The following is a 21,300-nucleotide window of genomic DNA, read 5'->3' as shown; positions in this document are numbered from 1 at the left end:
CCGCAAGAAGTGCCCATCAAGCCAATCCAACTTGTGGCAGGTGCTTCAGGAAGCGTGGGGTGACATTTCAACAGATTACCTCAACAAATTAACAGCTAGAATGCCAAAGGTCTGCAATGCTGTAATTGCTGCAAAAGGAGCATTCTTTGACGAAAGCAAAGTTTGAAGAAAAAAATTAATACTTCAAATAAAAATCATTATTTCTAACCTTGTCAATGTCTTGACTATATTTTCTATACATTTTGCAACTCATGGAAAACACGAAATTGTCTGGGTGACCCCAAACTTTTGAACGGTAGTGTATATATCATATATATTCTTTTATTTTATTTGTCTTAAATAATTTGTTGGGGATTTTTTTAATGTTCATGACATAAACACAATGTGGAAATGTGCCCACTTTCCCTACATTCTCAGTTATTATACTTATATTGTAAACCTTGCACAACACACTTTCTGTATTGAATCATGGCAATAAAACAACTTGGATTTGAGAAAAGGGGCAAAGGACAAAAAGAAAAAAAGAGAGAGAGAGCATGATGACAGCTCAGAGAGAGAGAGAGAGAGATGTGGGAGTGACAGGTTCATATAAGCTGACCATGGATGAAGGGATAACCAACAGTACTTCTCCAGTGTTGCTTTTGTTCAGCCTTTCCTGGCAGTGGGAGATGATGAGAGTGGAGGGCACCAAGTAAAGAGGGACCGCAAAGACGCTCGGAACTGACACACACACACACCCACGCAACCAAAATATCCAGGTAACTCTTCCACCCCCTTGTGTGAATGCCATGTGAGTATTATATATATGTAACTGGCTAAATGTTTTTTAGATTAAATGTAGATGTTGTCCTTAATAGCAACTTCGGTGACCATCTGCAGAGCGATGAGGCTGGTTGAGAGGAAACTGTGGAATCAGAGTGGGGGGGTTCTTCTTTTTTTTCGAATGTAATTTTTACTCCTGTCATTTGTTGTAGCCTTCCATTCTTCTTGTCCGGGACTGGCTGCGAGGATGGATAAATCTGCACTGCTGCTGTTGTGTTGCTTGGTCGTGTCTTTATCAGGCTTCCCGCTCTACCCGTCCATTAGGTGAGTCCTGGAAGATTTACCAAAAAAAATCTTTGATGTGTGTGTGTGTGTTCGTATTTTGTAGGGTGTTTAAAACAAATGTTTGTTCAATTATATTTCTTTAAAAAAAATAATCTTTTGTGACAAGTCGAATACTGTCAAGTGCTTAAAGATTAGTACTCTGGATAAAACATTAAACAAATAGAATTCAGACTGATTGCATCACTACACAGAATACACTCCTCGAGGTGTGACTAAATGTTGCTGAGCTCCAGGGGGACAGATTGTGCGGTCGGAAAGCTCCCGCGAGGTAAATGTGAAACACTTGTAACATTAGAAAGACGATAATCAACATGTGCAACAAGAAATGCAACATGACACTGATTGGAGCTCAGGGGGCGATGGACAATGACTTTGACCACAGCGCCGATGGCTCACACGTGTAACCATGTCCACGCACAAAGCGGCGTGATGTTTTACCTTTCACTAGGTAGCTCTGCGTGTCATAGCTGTGCCCTCTGCTCTTTGTTATGCTAAAAAGGGTCAAGATGTCTGGATTAGTCACCAGGTTAAATTTGCACAGCGTCACATGTACAGCATTTCACTAGAGCCAGAGCATTTTACCAAGAACTGAGGATAAAATGGTTGAATACGATGTTCCACAATTGTTTGGTTACCGAGGATATTTCTCAGGTTCGTCCAGAGGAACACATCCATCCTGATGACATCTTCTGTGAAGAATCCAGCAGAGCAGCTGAAGTACGACACAAGTCCTTCCAGGGAGCGAGCTGAGTTGCGGTCAGTGTGTTAATATGGATCTAAATGAATAAATAAATACAAAAGGTGTTAAAATGGTTACCCACATTACAAGAAAACCTAAAATATAGATGTATGGTTTTTCAAAGATGTCTGGCTCCATCCACAGCACAATGGAAGTGAATGGAGTTGCTCTTGTGGTTCTAACAGGTGTGGAAATTGACATTTTAAAGAATTCTACATCGGCGTGTCCGTTCAGAACAGGTGTGCCGGTGTAGTAACTATTCAGCTGTTAGAGAGAGTAGTTCCAAAATGTGAAATATAAAAGTGTTCACAGCGAGGCGAGATGGAAGGATATCTATAAAAAAAGAAAAGTGAAGCAAATAAAACCCAAACTATATAAAACCCAAACTATCTGCATGGGTGAAGACATTTCATCCCCCTCTGTATCGATGTGTGTATACAACATATGTATCTATATATTATATTCGTTTTGCATTACTGTTGACCAAAAAATATAATTATATTTTAACTTGCACTATTTAATTTTAATGTGCTTTTACTTGCATGATTTTATCTTCTTTTTTTACAGATTTTGATTGATGATAATGGAGGGATATTCATCACCATTGCCTTTTTTATGCATATAATAATAAAAACGTTGAATCTTGAGATGTGTTTTTTTTTTTATGTCAGTGAACTCTATGTCAGCCCTTTAAGCTGGAGAACAGACAGACACACTTGATACCCATCTGTTCTTTGCTGCAGTTTACTTTTTTTTGGTAATTTTTCCTTAAAACCATTCAATAATACTGTTGCGCAATAACTGCACTGACTTACATTGTCCCCTCTCTGACTTTAGCACCGGACGCCATGCTGATGCCATCTTCACAAACAGTTACAGGAAAGTGCTGGGCCAAATCTCTGCCAGGAAGTTCCTGCAGAGTATCATGGGCAAACGGCTCGGGTAGGTGGAGCACGAGAGGGAATCAATCCGTGCAAATCTGTCCGGAGCAATGCAGCGTGAACTATGAATTGCCAATGTGTTGTTGTTCCCTCCTCCCCGTACAGAGATAAAAGTGTGAGCTACATGAAACGTCAGTCAGACATATACGAAGGGACCTATAACGAAGATCTTACATCCATCCAGAGCAATCAGAGATACAGAGGACTGCAGGGGCACGTCATGAGGCCCGGGTAAATAAATGCCACTAAAGCCTTACAGTCTGGAGCTCAGAGTTCTGGTCACTAACCGGACTCTTTCCTCTTCACAGACTGCTGAGTTGAGATGCCAGGTGCTCCTCACCGACAGCACTCTTCGTAATCATCGCTGCTTGTATTCTTACACTTCCTCCAACCATTTTTTCCACAGATTGAAATGATGTTGTCATTCTTTTTTTTTTATTCCCAATAAATCTGACGCTCAGCTCATGGCTGTGGAATAAATGACAATGAGGAACGTCAAGTTGTGCACTCTTGCTTTAACAGAAACACCAGAATGTGATGTGTGCGTAAAGGGACACACTAAAAGTGAATATGGTAAAAGAAAAATTCAAAAAATATGTTTTTTGTGAAACCTACCCTGTCGATTACTCACATTAAGACTATTTATTGTATTACAAGTGTTCTTAAATGGTATGTTTAGATATGCAAATGTAGTGAATTCTGGAGAAAGTGGTCAAATAAACATCTAAACGTTTCCGTCCACTGGTCTACAAAAAAAAAACATTATGGAGGAAAAATAGACCCACATATCTCAACACTATTTCTAACACATGCTTTATCTCATTTTGACTAAATATGCAGCAATTAAATTAGAAAAATAATTATATATATACATTCATATGAAGATATAATTATTTGTTTACATACATAACTATATATTTGTATATATATATTTATGCATTAGGAGTTGAAGACAAAACATTCTTATCTGCTTTATCAGGACTGTGGGTGTTTCGTCAATGGTTGTTGAATCCTGATTGGTGCAGCATCACTTTTTCCACGTTGGCACCGCCCACTTCAAATCAGTGTGAACAAAAAAAGCACGAACCAAATCATTTGAGTAAATATCGTCAATATGAAAGAACTAAAAACGTGTCGGTGTAGGAGCCCGCCCCTCAGTGAGTTAGCTGAGTGGCTCCCCTTTGATATCGTTCCCTTTATCTCCAGAGTCGTGCACGCACAGAACGTGTGTCACCTGTTTCATCACGACCCATCATTACCTGTGACGAGCCAACATGTCTGCCGAGAAACAGGTGACATTACCGTCAACGGCTGCCTTCCATTCAGGTAGTTTCGGACGCCGGTCTGGTTCAATGGTATTGGTAATTAATGATGGCCTCATCATGCCACAGTCGTTCCAGTACCAGGGCCCTTTACTATGACGTCACTAACCCTCCACAGCCGGTTGAAGGACACGTTTAGGGGAAACACAAAGAGGGAATTTCACACCCTTAAAAACGAAGTTATTCTTACGGTTATTGATATTTTAATAAAAGAAAAATATTTAAAATAAACAATTGTTTTGGGTTTTTATTATTAAAATTCTCTTCGCAGGCAAATAGCAATTAACGATAATCAAATTAGGATACCTACCTTCCTGCACGTGTAACTGGACGGCTGCGAGTGACAAGAGGCGTGTTTATTGCGTCCGGTCACAATGGCAAGGGGGCGTGGATTAAGGCGAGGCTTTAAGGGACTTGGCTACTTCCTCACTGAATTCAGTGACATGAGGCCGGATTAAAAAACAATAATTATCGGCCAACAACCATATTCAACGTTTGAATAGAATCTCCTCGTCATCCAACTCTTGGACCGTGTTCCGTTTTTTTCTTCTTCTCCCCCCCCCCCCCACCCCTCTACTTAAGAAAGAAACTTAGTCACCTCCACTTCTTTATTTCCACTTCTTCATTACAAAAACATCACATGGCCCACATTTCTTGAACATTTATTTCCGGGGGACGCCTGTATCAAATAGGGGACGACAACACATCTGATGCATCAAACAGGAAAACACACACTGGCATAGTTAGTTATGTTCGACAGATCAGTGCTAATGCCGATGTTTGTTTGTCAGCTCAAACAAGTTGACTTGCGCTTTTGTTACGTGGTGAAATGGGTATTGAGCAAAAAAAATAAAAGAGGAACGTAAAAAAAAAAAAAAAACTCAAATCAAACCCCAAAAACACACATAAATCCCCCAGGTCACAGGCTGTTGGACAAAAAGAACACTAATCTCACAGGAGGAGGACGTGCAATGATCAGTAGCTTTAGTCGAATCTGTCAATGGCCGTTTTTTTCCCCGCGGTGACACTGATTTCTCCCACTTTGGCAACGCAGAAATGCATGTTTAAACTGCCACGCCACGTTTAAAAGTCTGATTTGATGCATCGTTGAATACCTCCTCAGAAACCCCTCCCCCAAAAAAAAGGAGCTTCGCCCGTCTTTTTTTTTAAATGGCCGTCCTTATTTTTTCGCAAGTCTATGGAAGAAAGAAAAAAGCAAACAGTTATTACACATATTTAACACCTGATCTTTGACAAGTCACATACAAAACAATATAAAATAAGGTTCTGATCATGCATTTTAATGCACGACAAACATGTTATTTTGGGACAAAGAAACACAAGAGAAGGGGGGGGGGGGATTACCACAGTGCTTGTATGGCTATGATGGGATGAGTGAGAGGCAAACCAAGAGGGCGGGTGGGGGGGTGGGGGGGGATGTGTGTGTGAACACTCAGGTGTTAGAATGATCGAGCACCACACAGCCATGCACGCGGCCAGCCATTATGGGAAATGCACTGAGGATGCAGACCATGAGGAAGCCCTTACTTCAGCCTGGGAGCCCGACCGACTCGTTTGTAACAAATGTGGGAGGGGGAGGGGGGGGGCTTTATCGGAGGCTCCTATACTTTGCCAACCTACTACATTGCTCTGCGGCAATCCTGAAAAAAGGAGTACAGAGACAGCGAAGTGTGGATAAAGGGGTTAAAAATAAAAATACACAGGCACCAGCTGCAAAAGGAGAGAAGAGACTAGCAGGAGAGAAGGGGGAGGCAGGAGGGACGATGGGGAGAAAAAAAAGTCCCCACTGAAAAAAAATGAAAATAAAAAAAAACAATTGTGAAATCATTAATTGCAAGACTAGGACTTGCTCAAACGGGATGAGCTGGGCTCGTCTTAAGAGCAAGAAGTAAAAGTGAACAATTATGAAGTGACGTTTGGAGTCAGAGATCCAAACAGATTGCTCACTCTGGCCCGTTGAGGGCTCTACATACTGATGGGGAGGAAATTGTCCACTGAGATGCCCACTCTTGCTGCCACGCTTCACTCCTGGTCCAAGTGGGCACAAGCTCTGCTTCTGGCAGAGGGCCTGGCATCGACGGCAGGCTTCTTGGGAGGAGTAGGGGGGCAACTGAGGAGCTGCAATACGTGTTAGGCACTTTTCCTCAGGGGCTTGAGGGTAAGAACTACCGAGAGGCCTCAAAGCACCAGAGTCCTTGTCTAAAAAGGGACTACTCGGCTTTTCTCCCTCTCTGGGACTAAAAGGACACTCAAGAGGGACCATTTGGCGCCAGGTGCCATCAGGGGACGTACCTCTTCACGGCTTTCTGGGCCAGCATGCGGTTCCCAGCGAGGAAAGTCACACTGCCAATGATCGCCAGGTACTTCAGAGTCTGGAACATGTTCAGGTGAGCCCAGTAGATGTACATCAGGCCCAGCATGGCTGAAATGAAACGAGAGAGTGAGCTGGAGTGCCAGTGGCTCCCCACGTGGGAAGTGGGGAGCCACTGACAAGTGGATCCAAATCCAAGCTAAGCACATTAAACTTGCATTCTCTCTACTGACCAGCAGGGGGCGACTCCTTCAGTCTTATTGTCTATGAGAAAATGACTACTTCTCTCACGATTTATTCCCCCCCAGTAAATTTTATAAATGGGTTTATGGTCTCAATCTATAGTTTCAAGTCTTCTTCAATACAGCATGATATTTATCGAGTAGATTATCGTCCATTTAGAGCCAAATTAACGTTTCGTATCGAGAGCTGATGCATGGAACTACACAGATGATGCATCGATTAAATTAATTGCACAATCTCAGCCGCAGGCTGTTACTTGAAAAGAAGCAGATGAATTGCAGATGAAGAGGCCGGAAAACAATCGGGTGCGTGACGAACATTTTCATTTCAGAGATGGGGACCAACCTGCGTGTCCCACGTGGAACAGAACGGTGCTGGGAGTGAAGCTGAAGTTGGAGATGTTGGCTCCGAGCTTAAGCCACTACAGACGAGAGAGGGAATAAAAGACAATATGATGGTCAGCCCCCTCCAAGAGCGGCAAACAAAAGGGGGCTGGAAAAAGTGTTTACCGCCAAACGCACAATGCCCTGATCCGCCTCAACAATAACGATGACTGCAAATGCCACGGATAAAAATACACCATCACTATTGTGATTTCAAAATGAAAAAACAAGCATTATACTTGTGCAGTGCTGCTTATAAAAGCTTACCACTGAAGAGCTTTTTTTCTGAGGGAAACAAATATCCAAAACAAACAAACCCCCTGTGCATACAATAATAATAACAAAGCTGAATACTCAAATAGGCTTTAATTAATAATGGAAGGAGATGAGCCTTTCAAATGAGACAAAATTGTTTCTAAAGATATTTCCATCGCCAATTAGTCTACAGTTAAATGGGAGAGTTCCAATGTTTTTGGAGGCGGGGTTTGAGCGAGGTACTTGACGATCGTAGCATATGATGGTTTGGAGAAACAGATTGGAATAAGGCAAAGGAGCCAAGCAACATACTGCTGTGGCTGGGTGTAGCAGGACAACCTTTTTAAAAAAAGACACCTATACATCAGCTTATGTTTCCTCCACATTTTAGAATATTTTCAAAGTTTGACTTTGCCCTTTCCGTTAGACTTGAAACGGTTATTTATGCGATTAGGCAGACTCCATTGACAACAAAGGACACAGGGGTCACTTGTCTACCGCTGCCTCGATTGGTTAGTTTGTGTTACTGTTGTCACTTTTGGTGAATCCAAACAAAACCTTAACATACTAACCGATTATGGGGCAGCGGTAGACCCAACAACTCTTGTGTTCTGTGGGCCTCTACTGTAGGTAAACACACCGACTACAGATAAGTTCCCCATACAACCCCCACTTCAAAACTATCCCTTTAAGCCGAAGGCAAAACGTTAAATAAACATTTTTGTTTGAAATATTACCAGGATGAGCAGAAGAAGTAAAGGAGACAGGATGAGTGCAGTGAAGGCGTTGGAAACGACCGTGGGAGGCTTCTTCTCTGGTTCCCTGAATAAGTGCTGCAGAGACAGGAGAAGATATTTTCAATCACCAGGCAGTGGAAATGATTGATTATTTATTTATCTAAAAAAAAGAAGATAGTAAACTAGTATTACCCGGATCTCTGGTTTGGGCACATAAAGTGTCTTGGGCTGAATGGCCACTGGAGCCTCTTCATCCACGAACTTCAGAATAACATCAGCCTTCCAAAAGAGCACAACTCGGCTTTAGAGACTTGTACCGTCAGCACACGGCCTGAACACCGCCAGCGAGGCTGAACAGACACTCACCACGTTCCACAAGATGGGATTCTCCAAAGTGGCGTCCCCAACGATGAGGTGCAGGGAGTAGGTGCCGGAAATAGAGTTGAACTCGGATTTGCGCTCGGCGATGTCCAACTCAAACTTGTACAGATTCTTGCTGTCGGGTTCGGCCACAAACACGACCTCTTGGCCAGTTTTCTGATTGTGCAGCTTGACGAAAGTCTGCGACAGGGACAACAAATAAGTCTTAATCTTGAATCCCGAAGAACATCTCTACCCCCCCCACCCCCCTAAACTGATAGTTCTGGCCAATCATTTAAGAACCGTCATGTCCCTCACAGGTTACATACCTGGTGAGGGGTGAGCTCCACTCCGGTGTTGATGTCGACCAGCTGGAAGGCCATGGCGAAGTTTTGGTGGCCGTCTGCTGTGAAGGAGCTCTTGCCTTTGGAAGGATAGTCCACCCTGAGCCATGATTAAAAAAAAGAAAAGAGCATTTAGTACTCTACCGTTATGCTGCGCGGGGTCAGCGCACCGATCAACCGCGTCTCCTCACCGTGAGGTCTTTGTGCCGATGCTCTGGTCCTTGTCCACCACGGAGAGGTCCATGTTCGTCACGACCACCTCGGTGGACACCTTTACTTTGAGCTACAGGTGGACGGCAAACACAAAGTTACATCAACAGAGCAGCACACCAATCATGAACTGGTTAAAAATAAAAACATACGGGAGAGAGCAACCGTCGAAGCAGAATCAAGAGACATTGACACAACAGACATTCGTTTGGTTACTTTGATGAAGCTTGCATTCTTATATGTTGGATTTGCTGTCGTATTACTTCATAGTATCTTAATTACTCAAAATATATATATTTTTAAAAAGGTGAACAAAAATGTAAACCATATTTTCAGTTTCGGCAACCAAAAAGCTGACGCCTGGTTGCCAGTCCGGCAAACCCCTTGTAAGACCCAACAGCCGCAATTTCATCTGCATCGGATTCTCGAACAAGGCAATTAAAAAAGGCAAGATAAAAACGTATTTAAAATCATTAAGTGAAACGTTGCGCCACCTCACCTCAACGTGATTGGCAACAAACCGGGTATCCCCAGTCACTGCAACAGTAAACTGGTAATATCCGCTGGGTGGCCGGCTGGACATGAAGTTCAGTTCAAAGACGCCACTGAAGGTTAGAAAAACACAATATAACACGGCGGAGATTCGACCAAAACCAGGCAGTGTTGAAATCTTGCAAAGAATATGAATATGCTGAGCTAAACACAATCTACACAGTGAAGAAAAAAACATCAAAAATGACATTTGTATAATGTTATTACTCAAACGGCAGATTAAGCCAGGCTAGGGGAATCTCATTAATCCGTATTTGTGTGTAGCGATACACAAATAAATGCAAAATTCCGGGTTCCAAATTCCGAATTTCCGAGTTAATTTTACAACGCTCGCACTTATAGCTCTGATCATACATACTCATTAAGTGTGAATGAAGTGTGGCTTAGAATGACGCTCTTTGAGGCCACGTTGTATGCAGATTCCACCACCACGTTGGCCAGGGCCAGAGGTTGAGACATGACATCAGTGACCAGGAGCTGCGAATCACACAGAGAAACAACGTCAGAGTGAGCCAATCAGAACGCTCATAGAGGACTGTAGCCAGGTTGAGATCCCACGCTCCGTACCTGCAGGGTTGGCTGGCTGTGAGACACCGTGGCAGGGCCCGCAGCACTGACGATGACCGGCACGTGGAAGCGGTTGTTGGAGAGAGCGGAGGCGGCACTGGCCACACTGAAGGCCTCGGCCAGAGAGTCCCAGGACTTCTTGCTGAAGATGGAGTTCACCAGCTGGATGACTTGGTCCTGTGGCAAAAAACACCATCGAACCAGTTAGTTCCAGAAAGGAAAATCCCCATCGGGAGAAAAGCCTGACAAGACGGATAGCGTACCTCCTTCAGAGGGGGCTCCATGTCCACGTGGTCGGACAGGGAATAAGCAGCGGTCACAAACAAGGCAGTCGCCTCGAGTCCCTCCTCAAACTGGAGGTAGATGCCACCGAGATCATCCAAACGAGCCGTGAGATCCTGAGGAGGAAAGAACAAAAAAAGCGTTTCAGCGTGAGAATTTAAAATGTCTGTGCACGATTAATAGTCCAGTGCCGTCTGCACAGAGTCAAACAGCCACGCAGCACCACCTGGTGGAAGTTTAAGAACTCACCTCAATTTCCTCCAGTATCCCTCCCAGTTCCGTCTGCTGGGAAAGGCGTGCTGCGGTCTGCAGAGCCAAAGTGATACTGTCCGGAGGAAGAAAACAAAAAATTCTCATGAGCACTGCGACGAAGACACAGAATAATGCAATGCTCCCTGAAACCGCCTCAAATACATACACACACACACAAACACTTACGCCATGACGTTGTCCTCCTTGTTGATGCGACCGGTCAAGGCCCCAAGAACTTCCTGGGATGCCAGGGGAAGCCCCAGAGAGCTCAGTGCGCTCACCGCCCTGTGAATCTGGGTCATGGTGGAATCCTCACTAACCGCCGCCAGGAGGATGTCTCGCGTCTCATTGGACACAGGGATCTACGGAGGTGAGGAAATAGTGTTACAATCGCATTAGTGTAAAGCATTAGTCCACCTTGCCATTTCGATGCTCAGGCCAATGATCTTACATTATGTTTTTACTCTCACCCTCCCATCATATGAAAAGTTGATTCGAACACCTTGACCATGAAGCAATGAGGTGGATTTTGCACCTCCAGAAATATATCGATTTGTGATCCTCATCTACTCCAAAAACGCCTTTGCACATGAAGAACGGCAGAAGGCCAGATAAGAAAGCCGAGGCGAGCATACCTCACATCCTGAGATGGCTTGACTGGTCTCAGCAGCGAAGAAAAGAGAGTCAATGCTCATGGGGTCCAACTGGGATTTGAGGAACTGGCATATTCCCTGCAAACACAACACACTTTTTTTTATTAAAGCCAATAAATATCGAGGTGCAACATGCAACGTGTAACAGCCAGATTGAATCATGACGAAATGTATTTTTCTTACCTCGTGATCGGGAATGGTCGCCCCGAGCTTGGACAGACCAACAACCGAGTAGTACGCGGAGTCCAGATCGGTGAATCGTTGGCTCAGGAGGTTCTGTAGCCGGCCCACATCGGACAGGGTGAGGTAGTGCGCCGGGGTGAGCGCCTGAGCTCCAGCGAGAGCCAGGCTGAGGACGAACAACGCAAACAAACCTGCCGACACAGAACGGCAAAAAAAGACAAGTTAACCTTCCGGCTAGTATTTTTTTTAAAGTGCATGTTATCGGCTGCTATAACAAACAACACATGTATACGATGCCCTCTTTCGGGATGGATGTGTATTCATTCATTGAGACTGCGCTCGCTCGTTCATTGCGCGTCAAGCTACAAGGCGAGCTAACGTTAGCTAGCGTCGGAAGGAAGCCGTACACGTCGTGCACCCAGTGCCATTTCTTCACCAATTCCCAAAAATGTCCGACACCATAACGTCACTCCAAACGACAATATCACGGAGAAGATACTTCTCGAACATTACAATGGGAAATGTAGAGGAAATTTCCACTTACGAGACCGTTCCATGTCTTGCAGTCTTATGCCGCGTCACCAAAAGCGACGATTGCTTCCGGTATCTTAAGGGTGAGCTGTCACCAAAGGTAGAATATCCGGAAGTAGTTCCGACTTTTCAAAGTCAAAGCCGTGGTAAGTACACGTCAGACAAACGTAGCTTGTGCCGTTTGAGGATAATAATAATGTCCTTGGTACATGCCGAATATATTAAAGTTTTGCACCGTGTAATAAAATAAATTGTATTACATTTTTACAAGCACGATGCCATGATGAAATGTGTAAACCCATACCGTGTTTAATTTGATAAATGTGTATATATTCTGAACCTTTTGTATTATTACAACTAGTCTAAAGTTAAACGTCAACTTTAAATGAGATATGCTCTGTGCGGCAGCAGAATAATCAAGAGGAAAGTTTGTATTGGACATATTATGTTTTTATTATATTTTTAACAAAATGCGGGACGATAAAGTAAAAACACAACTCTTAATATTTACAAACAGTGCCAAATGACATCATATTCTGAAAATTGGCGGCAGTACAGCATCCACGCCCCCATTACATTGCAACCACACGGATGCTGCAGCAACTTTACCCCAAGTGTATTCATCACTCGGTTTGACCTCAATCAGCAGTAGGTCTCCTTGACCGACAGCAGATGCGAGCTGTGGTCACCTTCAAATTTACAGCAGACACCCAATTTACATCCTAAGGACCTCATTTATAATTTGGATATTGAGATGTATATTCTGAATCTAGACACATGCTGCATACTTTTAAAACAAGATAATGTTCACTTTACATTTTCAACATGAATCCAACCCCCCCTCGTCTCTAAATGCTTGAGTAATCAAGCTGTCTGAATTTACTCCACATTCAAGTCATACAACTGAACTTTCGATATGGAGGTGCGACCTGAGTCTTTGTACTTTTCACAACTTTAAAAAACAGTTAAATTACAGACACATTACGCAATGTAAAACCATGTCTTTTCAGTGATAAAGTGTACGGCCGTGATTTAATATTTTTTTTAAATTCTACATTCATTGCTCTTAGTCTTTTGTTTGTTAAGGGACAGTACAACGAAATGCAATTTCAAGCCTTGCACGAGGCCATTGGAGTGAGACTGAAGCTAAAATCGCCCCTGAAATTATTCACGGGGCTACATATTGTCAAGTGTTGTGATTGCTCGCGAGAACTGTACTAAACCTACAAATGACACGCCGATTTTCCTCCACTGCACGGCAAAAACGCCACAGGGGACAAACGGCAACATTAGGTTCCGCACGTGTGACTTGTTGGTGGAAAGACGAGACGCGCCTCAGGACAGGATAAGCGCCCGGCTGGGGGCGTGGGACTTTAATGAGCGAAGGTAGCGTCTCGCCTTTTCCGTCATTATAAGCTGGTCTTTAGTCTGTCCGCAAACAACCGTCTCCCATTCTTTCGACATCTGAAGGGGGGGAGAGAAAAAAGCGTCACTATACATTAAAATACTTTTCCATTGATGAGGACATTTGTAAAAAAAAATACTAGTGGGAGTTACCAGAACTGGAGGAATCAAGCTGGTAAATATGGCACTGTCGCTGGGTCCCAACAGAAAGCCCTGATCCAAAATATTGTCGTGTTGCTTACTGCAAAACGACGAGGAGTTAAGTGACACGAGCACCGGCTCATCCTGTGGTCGGGGAAATGGCGGACAAGACAAGTTAGGATGCGGCAAATCGACGAACTGGCTAATAATACGTTGTGACTTTTTTTTGAACCTTAATTGTGTGTTTGGATTCAGTCATGATGGATTTGCGTTTTGATGTGGGCGCCACATGGCAGGCCACGGCGTCCAGGGCCAGTGACTTCCGCACTTTCTTCATAGGAGGCCGATGCTGGAGATAAAAACAAACAATACAACTCTGAGTTCATAGCTTCAAGAATAAAGAAAGACAACGAGGAATGGTAAATGGACTGTACTCTTCTAGTCGTCCACCCTCTAAAAGCGCTTTAACACAACGTCATTATTCATACACTGATGCAAGGTGCCACCTGCCCATGAGGACTAGTTGTCATGCGGGACAAATGGCGGTAGGTGTCTTTCCCAAGGACACATAGACTTGGACTCGTGGAGCCGGGGATCGAATGGCCAATCCTTTCAATCGATCCTGGCTGATCCTGCTTTAAAATATATTTAAGATAAGTGAACATGAACAACAATACTTTCTATTGGTATTAATATCCTTGTGGCAAGTCTTTTTTTTAAACAGGGACATTGTTTGGGAGGTTCCCCCCCCCCCCCCCCATCGTTGCAGCACGCACAAAATACACAGCATTGACGGTGTCTCCCTTATTGATGATGTCCATCCAAGTTCCAATAGAAAGGTCACCGTGACAACTTTTCAAAGCTTCAATCTGTTAAGTGGCGAATAGTTCTTTTGAATCGGAAAATTCTTTAATCTCATTAAAAGGAGATATATACAGAATTCAGAACAAATGGAAGAGGAAGGAGATTGCCTCCGCATGGCGCCTACCAGCTAACGATGCGAACAGCAAACTGCCCTAGTGCCGACAGCCAACAGTGTTAACTTGGCTCTCTCTTTGATCTAGCACCAATATACATTACATATTATGGTATACCATGAACAGTTGGTTCAAGGACTCAAACAGGTATTTGAGTTGACTCCGTTACCATCGTTTTGCGCCTTTGTTCAGGCGGAGTCGAGCGCGTGCCGATCATGCCAATCCCAGAGTCTCTCATGATGACCTCGTTTATGTCGTTTTCAAGGTTCGGAGTCTGAGGCTAAAATAACAAAAGCAGACCAAAAGAAAGTTTAATCTGGAGTTGATCAAACTACGAGAGCGAACCCATCCCTTTCCACTGACGATCGCAGATACTCACCAGCGGCTGCAGAGGTCCGAACTTCTCCATGGCGTTTTTGAAAGGCGTCGGAGTTCGCGGGGTCGAACTGAGGTCGGACTTGTGGTTGGGTGTGACAAATCTACAAGAAGATGCACAAAAATGGGAACACAAGAGACTCAAATTAAAATCCAGCAGCCACATTCATGTTCCCAACCTGTCACCACAATAAGCAGCTGGATTTCTAAAATGTTCATATCCAAATGTATTTGACGCATTTAATGTGCGTCACAAGCAACATACTGAGTGATATGTTTTCCCTCACAAACTATCTTTGTGCTGCACCAGTTTTTTTTCACAAATTGGCTAAAAATGAGAATCCCATAACTGTTATTATGTTTTTAATTGCTCTTTGAGCAGAGATTTGTCATCATCAAAGCTTAAATCCAGTTTGAGGAATTTTGATCTTGTGTTGATTGTGTCGAAAGCGGCAGTGTTTTTTTCTTCTTTTCTTTCAAAAGCCAGTTCAGAACCAGTTAAAAGGTTATGATGAATCCAGTGAATTTTACCGACCCAAAACTGGGTCTGAAATGGAACAACCCATTACTGGTTAGAGGGACCACTCACGCAGAGTTTTCCTTCTGGGTGAGGGGGGTCTTGTCTCGCTGCAGCGGTGTCGAAAGAATGGCTTTCTGGCTGCACACCGGCGTGGATGTGAGGGACGGGTTCTCCAGGTCGTGAGTGTCCTGCTTGGTCCACATGTTGAGGAACTAGACACAACACGCGGTAAGTGAACGTACCATCACACGCAAAAATTATGAGCAGAGCAACAACAACAACAAAAAGATTTACGAACTTACCTGAGATGGAGAAAAGGGCAAGAGTTTGACAGGAGTGCTCTTGGGAGTCATGGAGTTGTCGGCGTCGGGGGACAAGGCGATGCGCCTCCGGCTGCGGCGGGTCAGTATGGAGGGCGGCGTGACCCCTCCGGAGGAGATGGGGATGAGTTCGCCCTTGCTGCCTTTGCTCAGCTCCTGCAGGGCGCTGCCCTCCAGGCGAAACCGGTGGCGCTCCGGGCTCGGACTGTCCTCCGGCAGGTCAAAGGCCGCTAGGTTGCACCAGACATCCAAGTCCTGATTAGAGATTAGAAGCATTTTACGAGCGAGTTGGACATTTAGTCACTATAAAATATTTTAGCAGCTTTGCTTTTTTTTCAAAAAAAAAAAAAAAAAAAAAAGGGACAATAAACAATATATAAATTAAAACAGCACAACTCATTCTTTTCTTATCCGTATATAACTGAAGTTTATATATAAAAGCACCATTTGTCATTTGGTAGAAAAAAGCAGGCGCAATGAAGCAACCTAGATGGAAGCGTTGTCTATCGGACGCATGTTTGCTTTAGATGCTGTGCGATGTGTTTGTTTGTTGGTGCCACTCACCCCGTCCACCATGTCCAGGACTTCCTTCAGCACCGGGCCAGTGGGGGAGAGAAAGCCAGAGCTGTCCACCACCCAGCTGGTACTGTTCATTTCTCCCACGTCGGACTTGGGACTTGAGCCGTCCTTTGGCGACGACGCAACCTCGGCGGGCTCGGCTTTCACCATGATGGAGGTGGGCGTTTCCTGCAACCGGGAGTTGGGGAAACGATCAACATGGAAACACCCAACAATAACAACAACAACAAAAAACGCGACAATGGTCCTTTGATGCAGGGATTCTTTCCAACCATTGATGTAGATTGCTGCTGCGATCACGGCAAACTAAATGTTTCTCGCGAGTAATTCTATACAAATCAATGCAAAGAAGCGAATGAATGCAGATTCGTGAAATTCTAAAACTATTACGAACCCAAACACGAGGTGTTCGTTTGATGTTCGGACATTTGTGGAATTTCCACAACATACAAAGCAGGTTATGTCTTCCATGGTGAATGGCGGAACTGATAACTTATTCCATGGAGATAAATCGCCACTCCTCCTCCTCTCTGCCGCCTCCAGCACAAATTATGCAAATGACCACAAATAGTCCGGTGAGTAAACTCACGTGAGTAGCGCTACACGAACATTTGCTTCCCTTTTTGGTGTGAACGCAGCATACGTCGTGCGTTTTAAATCTGGATATTTTACAGTTTGGTGCGACTGGTTGCTCACCGAAGGAAGCGCTGTCTGCTCTGGATCCTTTTCTGCGTCATCTTGGGAGCAACTGGTCATCTGTGTAGCAAAAATATTAGGGATGCACCGATCTGATCGGCGCCGATCCATATCGGCCGATATTCCCATTATCGGTAATGATCGGCGTTCTCAAAACGGCCGATCAGATGACGTAACATCTGCGAGAACTATCAGAGTGAGAGGTCCACGAGGGGATCCTCACGCACCGAGCGGCGTCCCTGTCCCCAGAGTTGAATCACTGGGTCAACTCAGCCGACACTCACATGTCTGTGCCCCTATAGACTGATGTTCACGGTAAACGCATTCGATCAGGAGCGCGCGAGGGTTTTGATAGTTAGCGGAAGGATTTAAGTGACAACATCCGGTTTTGCAAAGTTAGCGGAAAGAACCACGTGAAACGACATCCGTTTTTCAAAATAAGATGTCGACAAATCATACACGAACATATAAAAGTAAACAATGAACTGATTTTGTATCTTTATAGATCGTTTCTGAGATTTAGCTTAAATTATGCTAACATTAAAACATGTTTACTGTACCAAGGAAGAGTTTATAAAAATAAGTCAGACTTTTGTATGTTAAGAATAGTCCTGTATATAGATTTCCCCAAGAGTTCCAGGAAATGAATAATGCAGATGTGTTCCATACATATCTGAAATCCCCTACAATAGCAATCAAACAATTTTAATGTATCAATTAGGACATTTTTCAAAGTAAAAGTCCTAAATGTTTAAAGAAATCGGTAATTTCTTTAATGTTTGAGTTGCTTTACATATGTATTTCCTCATAGTCCTAGGCAATAATGCTACACAATAAATAGAATGCTTCAATCGACACCGTGATCGGTATTATTGGATCGGCAGATACTGATTTCAGTGATCGGTATTATCGGTGATCGGCAGATACTGATTTCAGTGATCGGCGCCAAAAACCTGATTGGTGCATCTCTAAAAAAATATATATATATATATAGAGATTTTCAAAATGCTCCTACATCCATCTAAGAGGAGGACATCGTGACCATGGATGGGGGAGGGGGGTATATATAGCCCACCTGCACATCTTTATTTACACGATCCAACAGCTCTTCGAGTTCATTTGGACTGAAGACCTCCCCGGCAAAGAAGCCCATCTCTAATTTGCGCTTGATGGTGGAATTCCAGTGGTTCTTCACGGCATTATCGGTCCTGTGAACAAATATCACGACATAAAGACCTACGAAATGGGGGAGGGGGGCTTGAATCCAAAACTCCTCCTCTGAGCACATAGCTCACCGTCCAGGTAACAACTTGGCCATCTCGGCCCAACGGTTTCCCAGCAGACAGTGTGCCTTGAAGATGATGAGGTCCTCCTCCGCCGTCCACGAGGACTTCTTCACGTTGGGATTGAGATGGTTGTGCCAGCGCTCCCGACACTGCTTCCCCAGTCTGCCCTTCAGGTGTTTGGCTACCATCGCCCACTGCTTGTTGCCGTAGAGATTGACAAGCTCGATCACCTTGGGGGGTGAAAGTGTGTGTGAGAAGTTATCGTGTGGTTAAAAAATAAATAATCATGTTTCTTTTAATGGCGTGCACTAGCGAGTCACTCACCTTGTCGTCCTCTTCTTTGGTCCACGGGCCTTTGACCAATTCTGGATCCAAGACCTTAAACCAACGGTGCTGACACTGGTGCTCAGAGTGACTCTGAGCATGATAAAACAAGCATGAATGAGATTTATTTTTTTAAACACATACAGTATCTATATATTTATTAAAACACATAAAAATAGCAGAGGAAACCTCAAGGCAAACATAAGTAATAGGAGCATTAATCTCACTGGTATGTAGGTGGCAATATATTTCCAATCATTTGATCCCAGTTTGTGAACCAGCGCCTTGAGCTTGTCATCCTGTTGACACGAACAAACAAAGTACGTTTATGTACCCCTGTTCTACACAGCCTTTTATTTACATTGACCCCCCACCGGGGGGTGGGGACAACATGCAAATTGGTGGGGGACGCGTCGAGACACTCACCTCCTCTTGTGTCCATTTCACCTTCACTTTCCCACCGTCCTTCTGCTCTGCCACATCGGAATCAGTGTCGTGATGCATGGCTTCCTCTCCGTCCTCACTGAGGGAGACAGAAAGAGGGACCCGCACTTTTACGCGCTGTGTGTGTGTGTGTGTCTCTGGCGAGGATGACCCCAATTGTCAAGTTTTATTTCTAACCGCGGGACTCGGCGGCGAACTGATCCGCGTAAAGTGCCGTGTGGCAACACTAGATGGTCGTTACGGTATTGAGCAGATGAACCATTTGCAGTGATTTACACACTGGTTGCCGTTAAATTAAAATACTGTACTTTTTTTTTTAATTGCAGAACTTTGGGTGGGAAAAAGGGCGGCACTGACAAGGGTCCGTGAAGTACTCACAAGTAGATATTAGGTATCTAAACGCGTTGTTTACTGGATTTATTTTCTCCAAAGCCAACTGAATGCCATTAACACAGTAAAGCTAAAAACGAGTTCTGCTTCCGCTACGGAAAAATAATTGTTAGCCGCTCACCCGCGCGGCCACCAAGACATTTCCCTCTGTTTCTGTTGTTTACGTTCAGGCGGTGATTAGTCCTGCAGCCGTTGCACGTCATGTGCGTGGGTTTTTGGTAAAGTGTCGATGTATTCCGCGTGCTTGTTGTCTTCGCAATGGGCAGCCAGCGATGGAGGAACCGCGCCGATGTGTTGAACGCTAAAGTTGCAGCAACTAGCCAGCTGGAGCGGAGCGCCCGGGGTTGTCCGCGCTCCTGGATTTCAATCTCGCGCCCTTCTCCACCGTCGAAAAACCGGATGGTGACGTAGATGCGCGTCGGACGTGCGCGTCGCGTCGGGCGGCCAGAGAGGAGACATCCAGTGACAGCTTCACACAAAAAAAGAAGAAAAAAAAGAATACACAATCTCGACTGAAGTGTGTGTTACAAACACATTTAAATAGAGTGTTTTGACTCATGAGAAGGGTTATGTTTTAATATTACTTCTGCATGTACTGTTTCAATTTAGGGACAAATCAAATGCTGTGCGCTGTCACGTAGAAACCACGTTACAACTATTTTATAAAAATGTTGGAAAATAATTTTTAGCGACCAAAAAAGTTATTTGTAATATTATTTAATTATTCACAAAAAAAATCTTTACAAATGTCTATATGTGTTTAATTAGAGCCCAGACTATCTAGTCAATCAAATGACTAAACATGTTAAGTCTATTACTAATCAAAAACACTAAATATTTCCAATTTCCTAAACGTAGCTGCTTCTCTCTTTCTTGTTTCAATGGTTCAGCACCTCTGACACTAAAAAAAGAAGCACTTTTGTGTATGTGTTTTGGGCATTTCCAACAATTAAATTAAACAATAATCAATGCAGAGAGTGCTCAGGAAAAAAGTCACACTTTTCAAAACATTTTGTTGTTGTTGAAAAAACAAACAAATAAACACAATTCAAATAATATTTTATTTACATGTTTACTACATAAAAAATACAGAAAATGATTGTGATGGAGTGTATGCTACCCCACCTTCCTCTGGACTGATGACATGCCTTGCCGCCAGCTGGGTCAATTAACGAGCAGCTTCAACAGGTTAAAACCCAGCTGCAGATCAATTGGCATTCGCTGGCTCAAGGAAACAATGGAGAAGGCTTTTGTTATTAAAGGTAAGAAAACTACTATTCTAATACTCGAGATGGATATATTAATTGGTGTCCAATCCGACAATGGGATTTTGAGTGGGATCTAACATTTCTCCTCCTAGATATGAAAAGCTTTGACTGTTCGTCTCCGTCGGAGCTCGACAGGAAGTTTTTTGGGGACCAGAGTTTGCCGCCTGCTCTGTTGCTGGAGCAGTCACGAGGGTCAAGCGACGACACCGTGGCGGACGACTCCGATGCCCGGCTGTCCCTCCTGACTTCCCTCTGCCTGTCGTCGGACCCCAATTCTCCCTCTCTGACGTTCTCCTTGCACAAGTTGAACAACCAGGAGGCCGCCGCCTGTCACTTGGCCGTGCCTTTGCAGGGAAAGTCGTCCACTCCTCACGTGCTCCTGGGAAAGCAGATGAAATCTGCCGGTTTTGACCGGTTGAATGGCGACATGACCGCCTCTCAAATGTCTTGGGACGTGTCTCTGATTAAATCGGAGAACAGCCCGAAACCCTGCCTGGAGTCCAGCGCTCTGGAGGCAACATGGAGTCCAAAACTCCAGTCCACACAAGCTGAAGTCTCTCCCTGACGAGGCCAAGGATGTTCT

At 44.1% G+C, this 21,300-nt stretch overlaps 4 protein-coding genes across 6 annotated transcripts; 2 read left to right on the top strand and 2 right to left on the bottom strand.

Annotated features, from left to right (window-relative positions):
- Nucleotides 1-588: 588 nt before the first annotated feature.
- ghrh (growth hormone releasing hormone) lies at nucleotides 589-3,286 on the top strand. Its single transcript, XM_056437858.1, has 6 exons — nucleotides 589-758; nucleotides 975-1,086; nucleotides 1,759-1,863; nucleotides 2,684-2,788; nucleotides 2,893-3,018; nucleotides 3,096-3,286. Exons 2-6 carry the CDS (start codon nucleotides 1,010-1,012, stop codon nucleotides 3,106-3,108), a joined length of 426 nt encoding a protein of 141 aa, XP_056293833.1. The 5' UTR covers nucleotides 589-758; nucleotides 975-1,009; the 3' UTR covers nucleotides 3,109-3,286.
- Nucleotides 3,287-4,703: 1,417 nt separating this feature from the next.
- Nucleotides 4,704-12,080, bottom strand: rpn2 (ribophorin II). 2 transcript variants are annotated; one of them, XM_056438255.1, is made up of 18 exons: nucleotides 12,007-12,080; nucleotides 11,463-11,653; nucleotides 11,262-11,357; nucleotides 10,813-10,988; nucleotides 10,624-10,699; nucleotides 10,356-10,490; nucleotides 10,093-10,269; nucleotides 9,884-10,002; nucleotides 9,473-9,578; nucleotides 8,955-9,046; nucleotides 8,749-8,863; nucleotides 8,426-8,620; nucleotides 8,252-8,338; nucleotides 8,060-8,155; nucleotides 7,030-7,105; nucleotides 6,423-6,552; nucleotides 5,658-5,770; nucleotides 4,704-5,305 (listed from the first exon to the last, which is right to left on the bottom strand). In XM_056438255.1, the coding sequence occupies exons 1-17, from the start codon at nucleotides 12,017-12,019 to the stop codon at nucleotides 5,719-5,721; spliced, it is 1,932 nt and encodes a 643-aa protein (XP_056294230.1). In that variant the 5' UTR covers nucleotides 12,020-12,080; the 3' UTR covers nucleotides 4,704-5,305; nucleotides 5,658-5,718. The 2 variants fall into 2 exon arrangements, with proteins under 2 accessions (XP_056294230.1, XP_056294231.1); XM_056438256.1 differs by lacking the exon at nucleotides 5,658-5,770.
- A 347-nt stretch (nucleotides 12,081-12,427) lies between these two features.
- On the bottom strand, nucleotides 12,428-20,171 carry mybl2b (v-myb avian myeloblastosis viral oncogene homolog-like 2b). 2 transcript variants are annotated; one of them, XM_056437798.1, is made up of 15 exons: nucleotides 19,571-20,171; nucleotides 19,042-19,138; nucleotides 18,843-18,914; nucleotides 18,616-18,708; nucleotides 18,301-18,521; nucleotides 18,081-18,213; nucleotides 17,006-17,065; nucleotides 16,295-16,477; nucleotides 15,713-15,985; nucleotides 15,480-15,622; nucleotides 14,895-14,994; nucleotides 14,685-14,795; nucleotides 13,771-13,887; nucleotides 13,551-13,682; nucleotides 12,428-13,457 (listed from the first exon to the last, which is right to left on the bottom strand). In XM_056437798.1, exons 1-15 carry the CDS (start codon nucleotides 19,588-19,590, stop codon nucleotides 13,329-13,331), a joined length of 1,884 nt encoding a protein of 627 aa, XP_056293773.1. In that variant the 5' UTR covers nucleotides 19,591-20,171; the 3' UTR covers nucleotides 12,428-13,328. The 2 variants fall into 2 exon arrangements, with proteins under 2 accessions (XP_056293773.1, XP_056293774.1); XM_056437799.1 differs by lacking the exon at nucleotides 17,006-17,065.
- A 345-nt stretch (nucleotides 20,172-20,516) lies between these two features.
- On the top strand, nucleotides 20,517-21,290 carry si:ch73-303b9.1 (uncharacterized). The gene has a single exon (XM_056437802.1). The coding sequence runs from the start codon at nucleotides 20,812-20,814 to the stop codon at nucleotides 21,280-21,282; it is 471 nt and encodes a 156-aa protein (XP_056293777.1). The 5' UTR covers nucleotides 20,517-20,811; the 3' UTR covers nucleotides 21,283-21,290.
- The last annotated feature ends 10 nt before the right edge of the window (nucleotides 21,291-21,300 follow it).

This window comes from Pseudoliparis swirei, chromosome 18, assembly GCF_029220125.1.
Source record: "Pseudoliparis swirei isolate HS2019 ecotype Mariana Trench chromosome 18, NWPU_hadal_v1, whole genome shotgun sequence".
Taxonomy (NCBI): domain Eukaryota; kingdom Metazoa; phylum Chordata; class Actinopteri; order Perciformes; family Liparidae; genus Pseudoliparis; species Pseudoliparis swirei.
Note: the sequence above shows the minus strand (reverse complement) of the source record. Positions and strands in the feature narration are given on the sequence as shown.

Coding starts and splice junctions, on each gene's coding strand:
- ghrh (XM_056437858.1), top strand. CDS start 1,010: ATGGATAAATCTGCACTGCTGCTGTTGTGTTGCTTGGTCGTGTCTTTA. Junction 1,087..1,758: donor CCGCTCTACCCGTCCATTAG/GTGAGTCCTGGA, acceptor GATATTTCTCAG/GTTCGTCCAGAGGAACACAT. Junction 2,789..2,892: donor ATCATGGGCAAACGGCTCGG/GTAGGTGGAGCA, acceptor CTCCCCGTACAG/AGATAAAAGTGTGAGCTACA.
- mybl2b (XM_056437798.1), bottom strand. CDS start 19,590: ATGTCTTGGTGGCCGCGCGG. Junction 17,066..18,080: donor GTGTAAATAAAGATGTGCAG/GTGGGCTATATA, acceptor TTTGCTACACAG/ATGACCAGTTGCTCCCAAGA. Junction 13,888..14,684: donor AACAAAGGCGCAAAACGATG/GTAACGGAGTCA, acceptor TTTTATCTCCAG/CATCGGCCTCCTATGAAGAA.
- si:ch73-303b9.1 (XM_056437802.1), top strand. CDS start 20,812: ATGAAAAGCTTTGACTGTTCGTCTCCGTCGGAGCTCGACAGGAAGTTT.
- rpn2 (XM_056438255.1), bottom strand. Junction 11,358..11,462: donor CGACCATTCCCGATCACGAG/GTAAGAAAAATA, acceptor TTGTGTTTGCAG/GGAATATGCCAGTTCCTCAA. Junction 8,156..8,251: donor TGCCCAAACCAGAGATCCGG/GTAATACTAGTT, acceptor CTGTCTCTGCAG/CACTTATTCAGGGAACCAGA.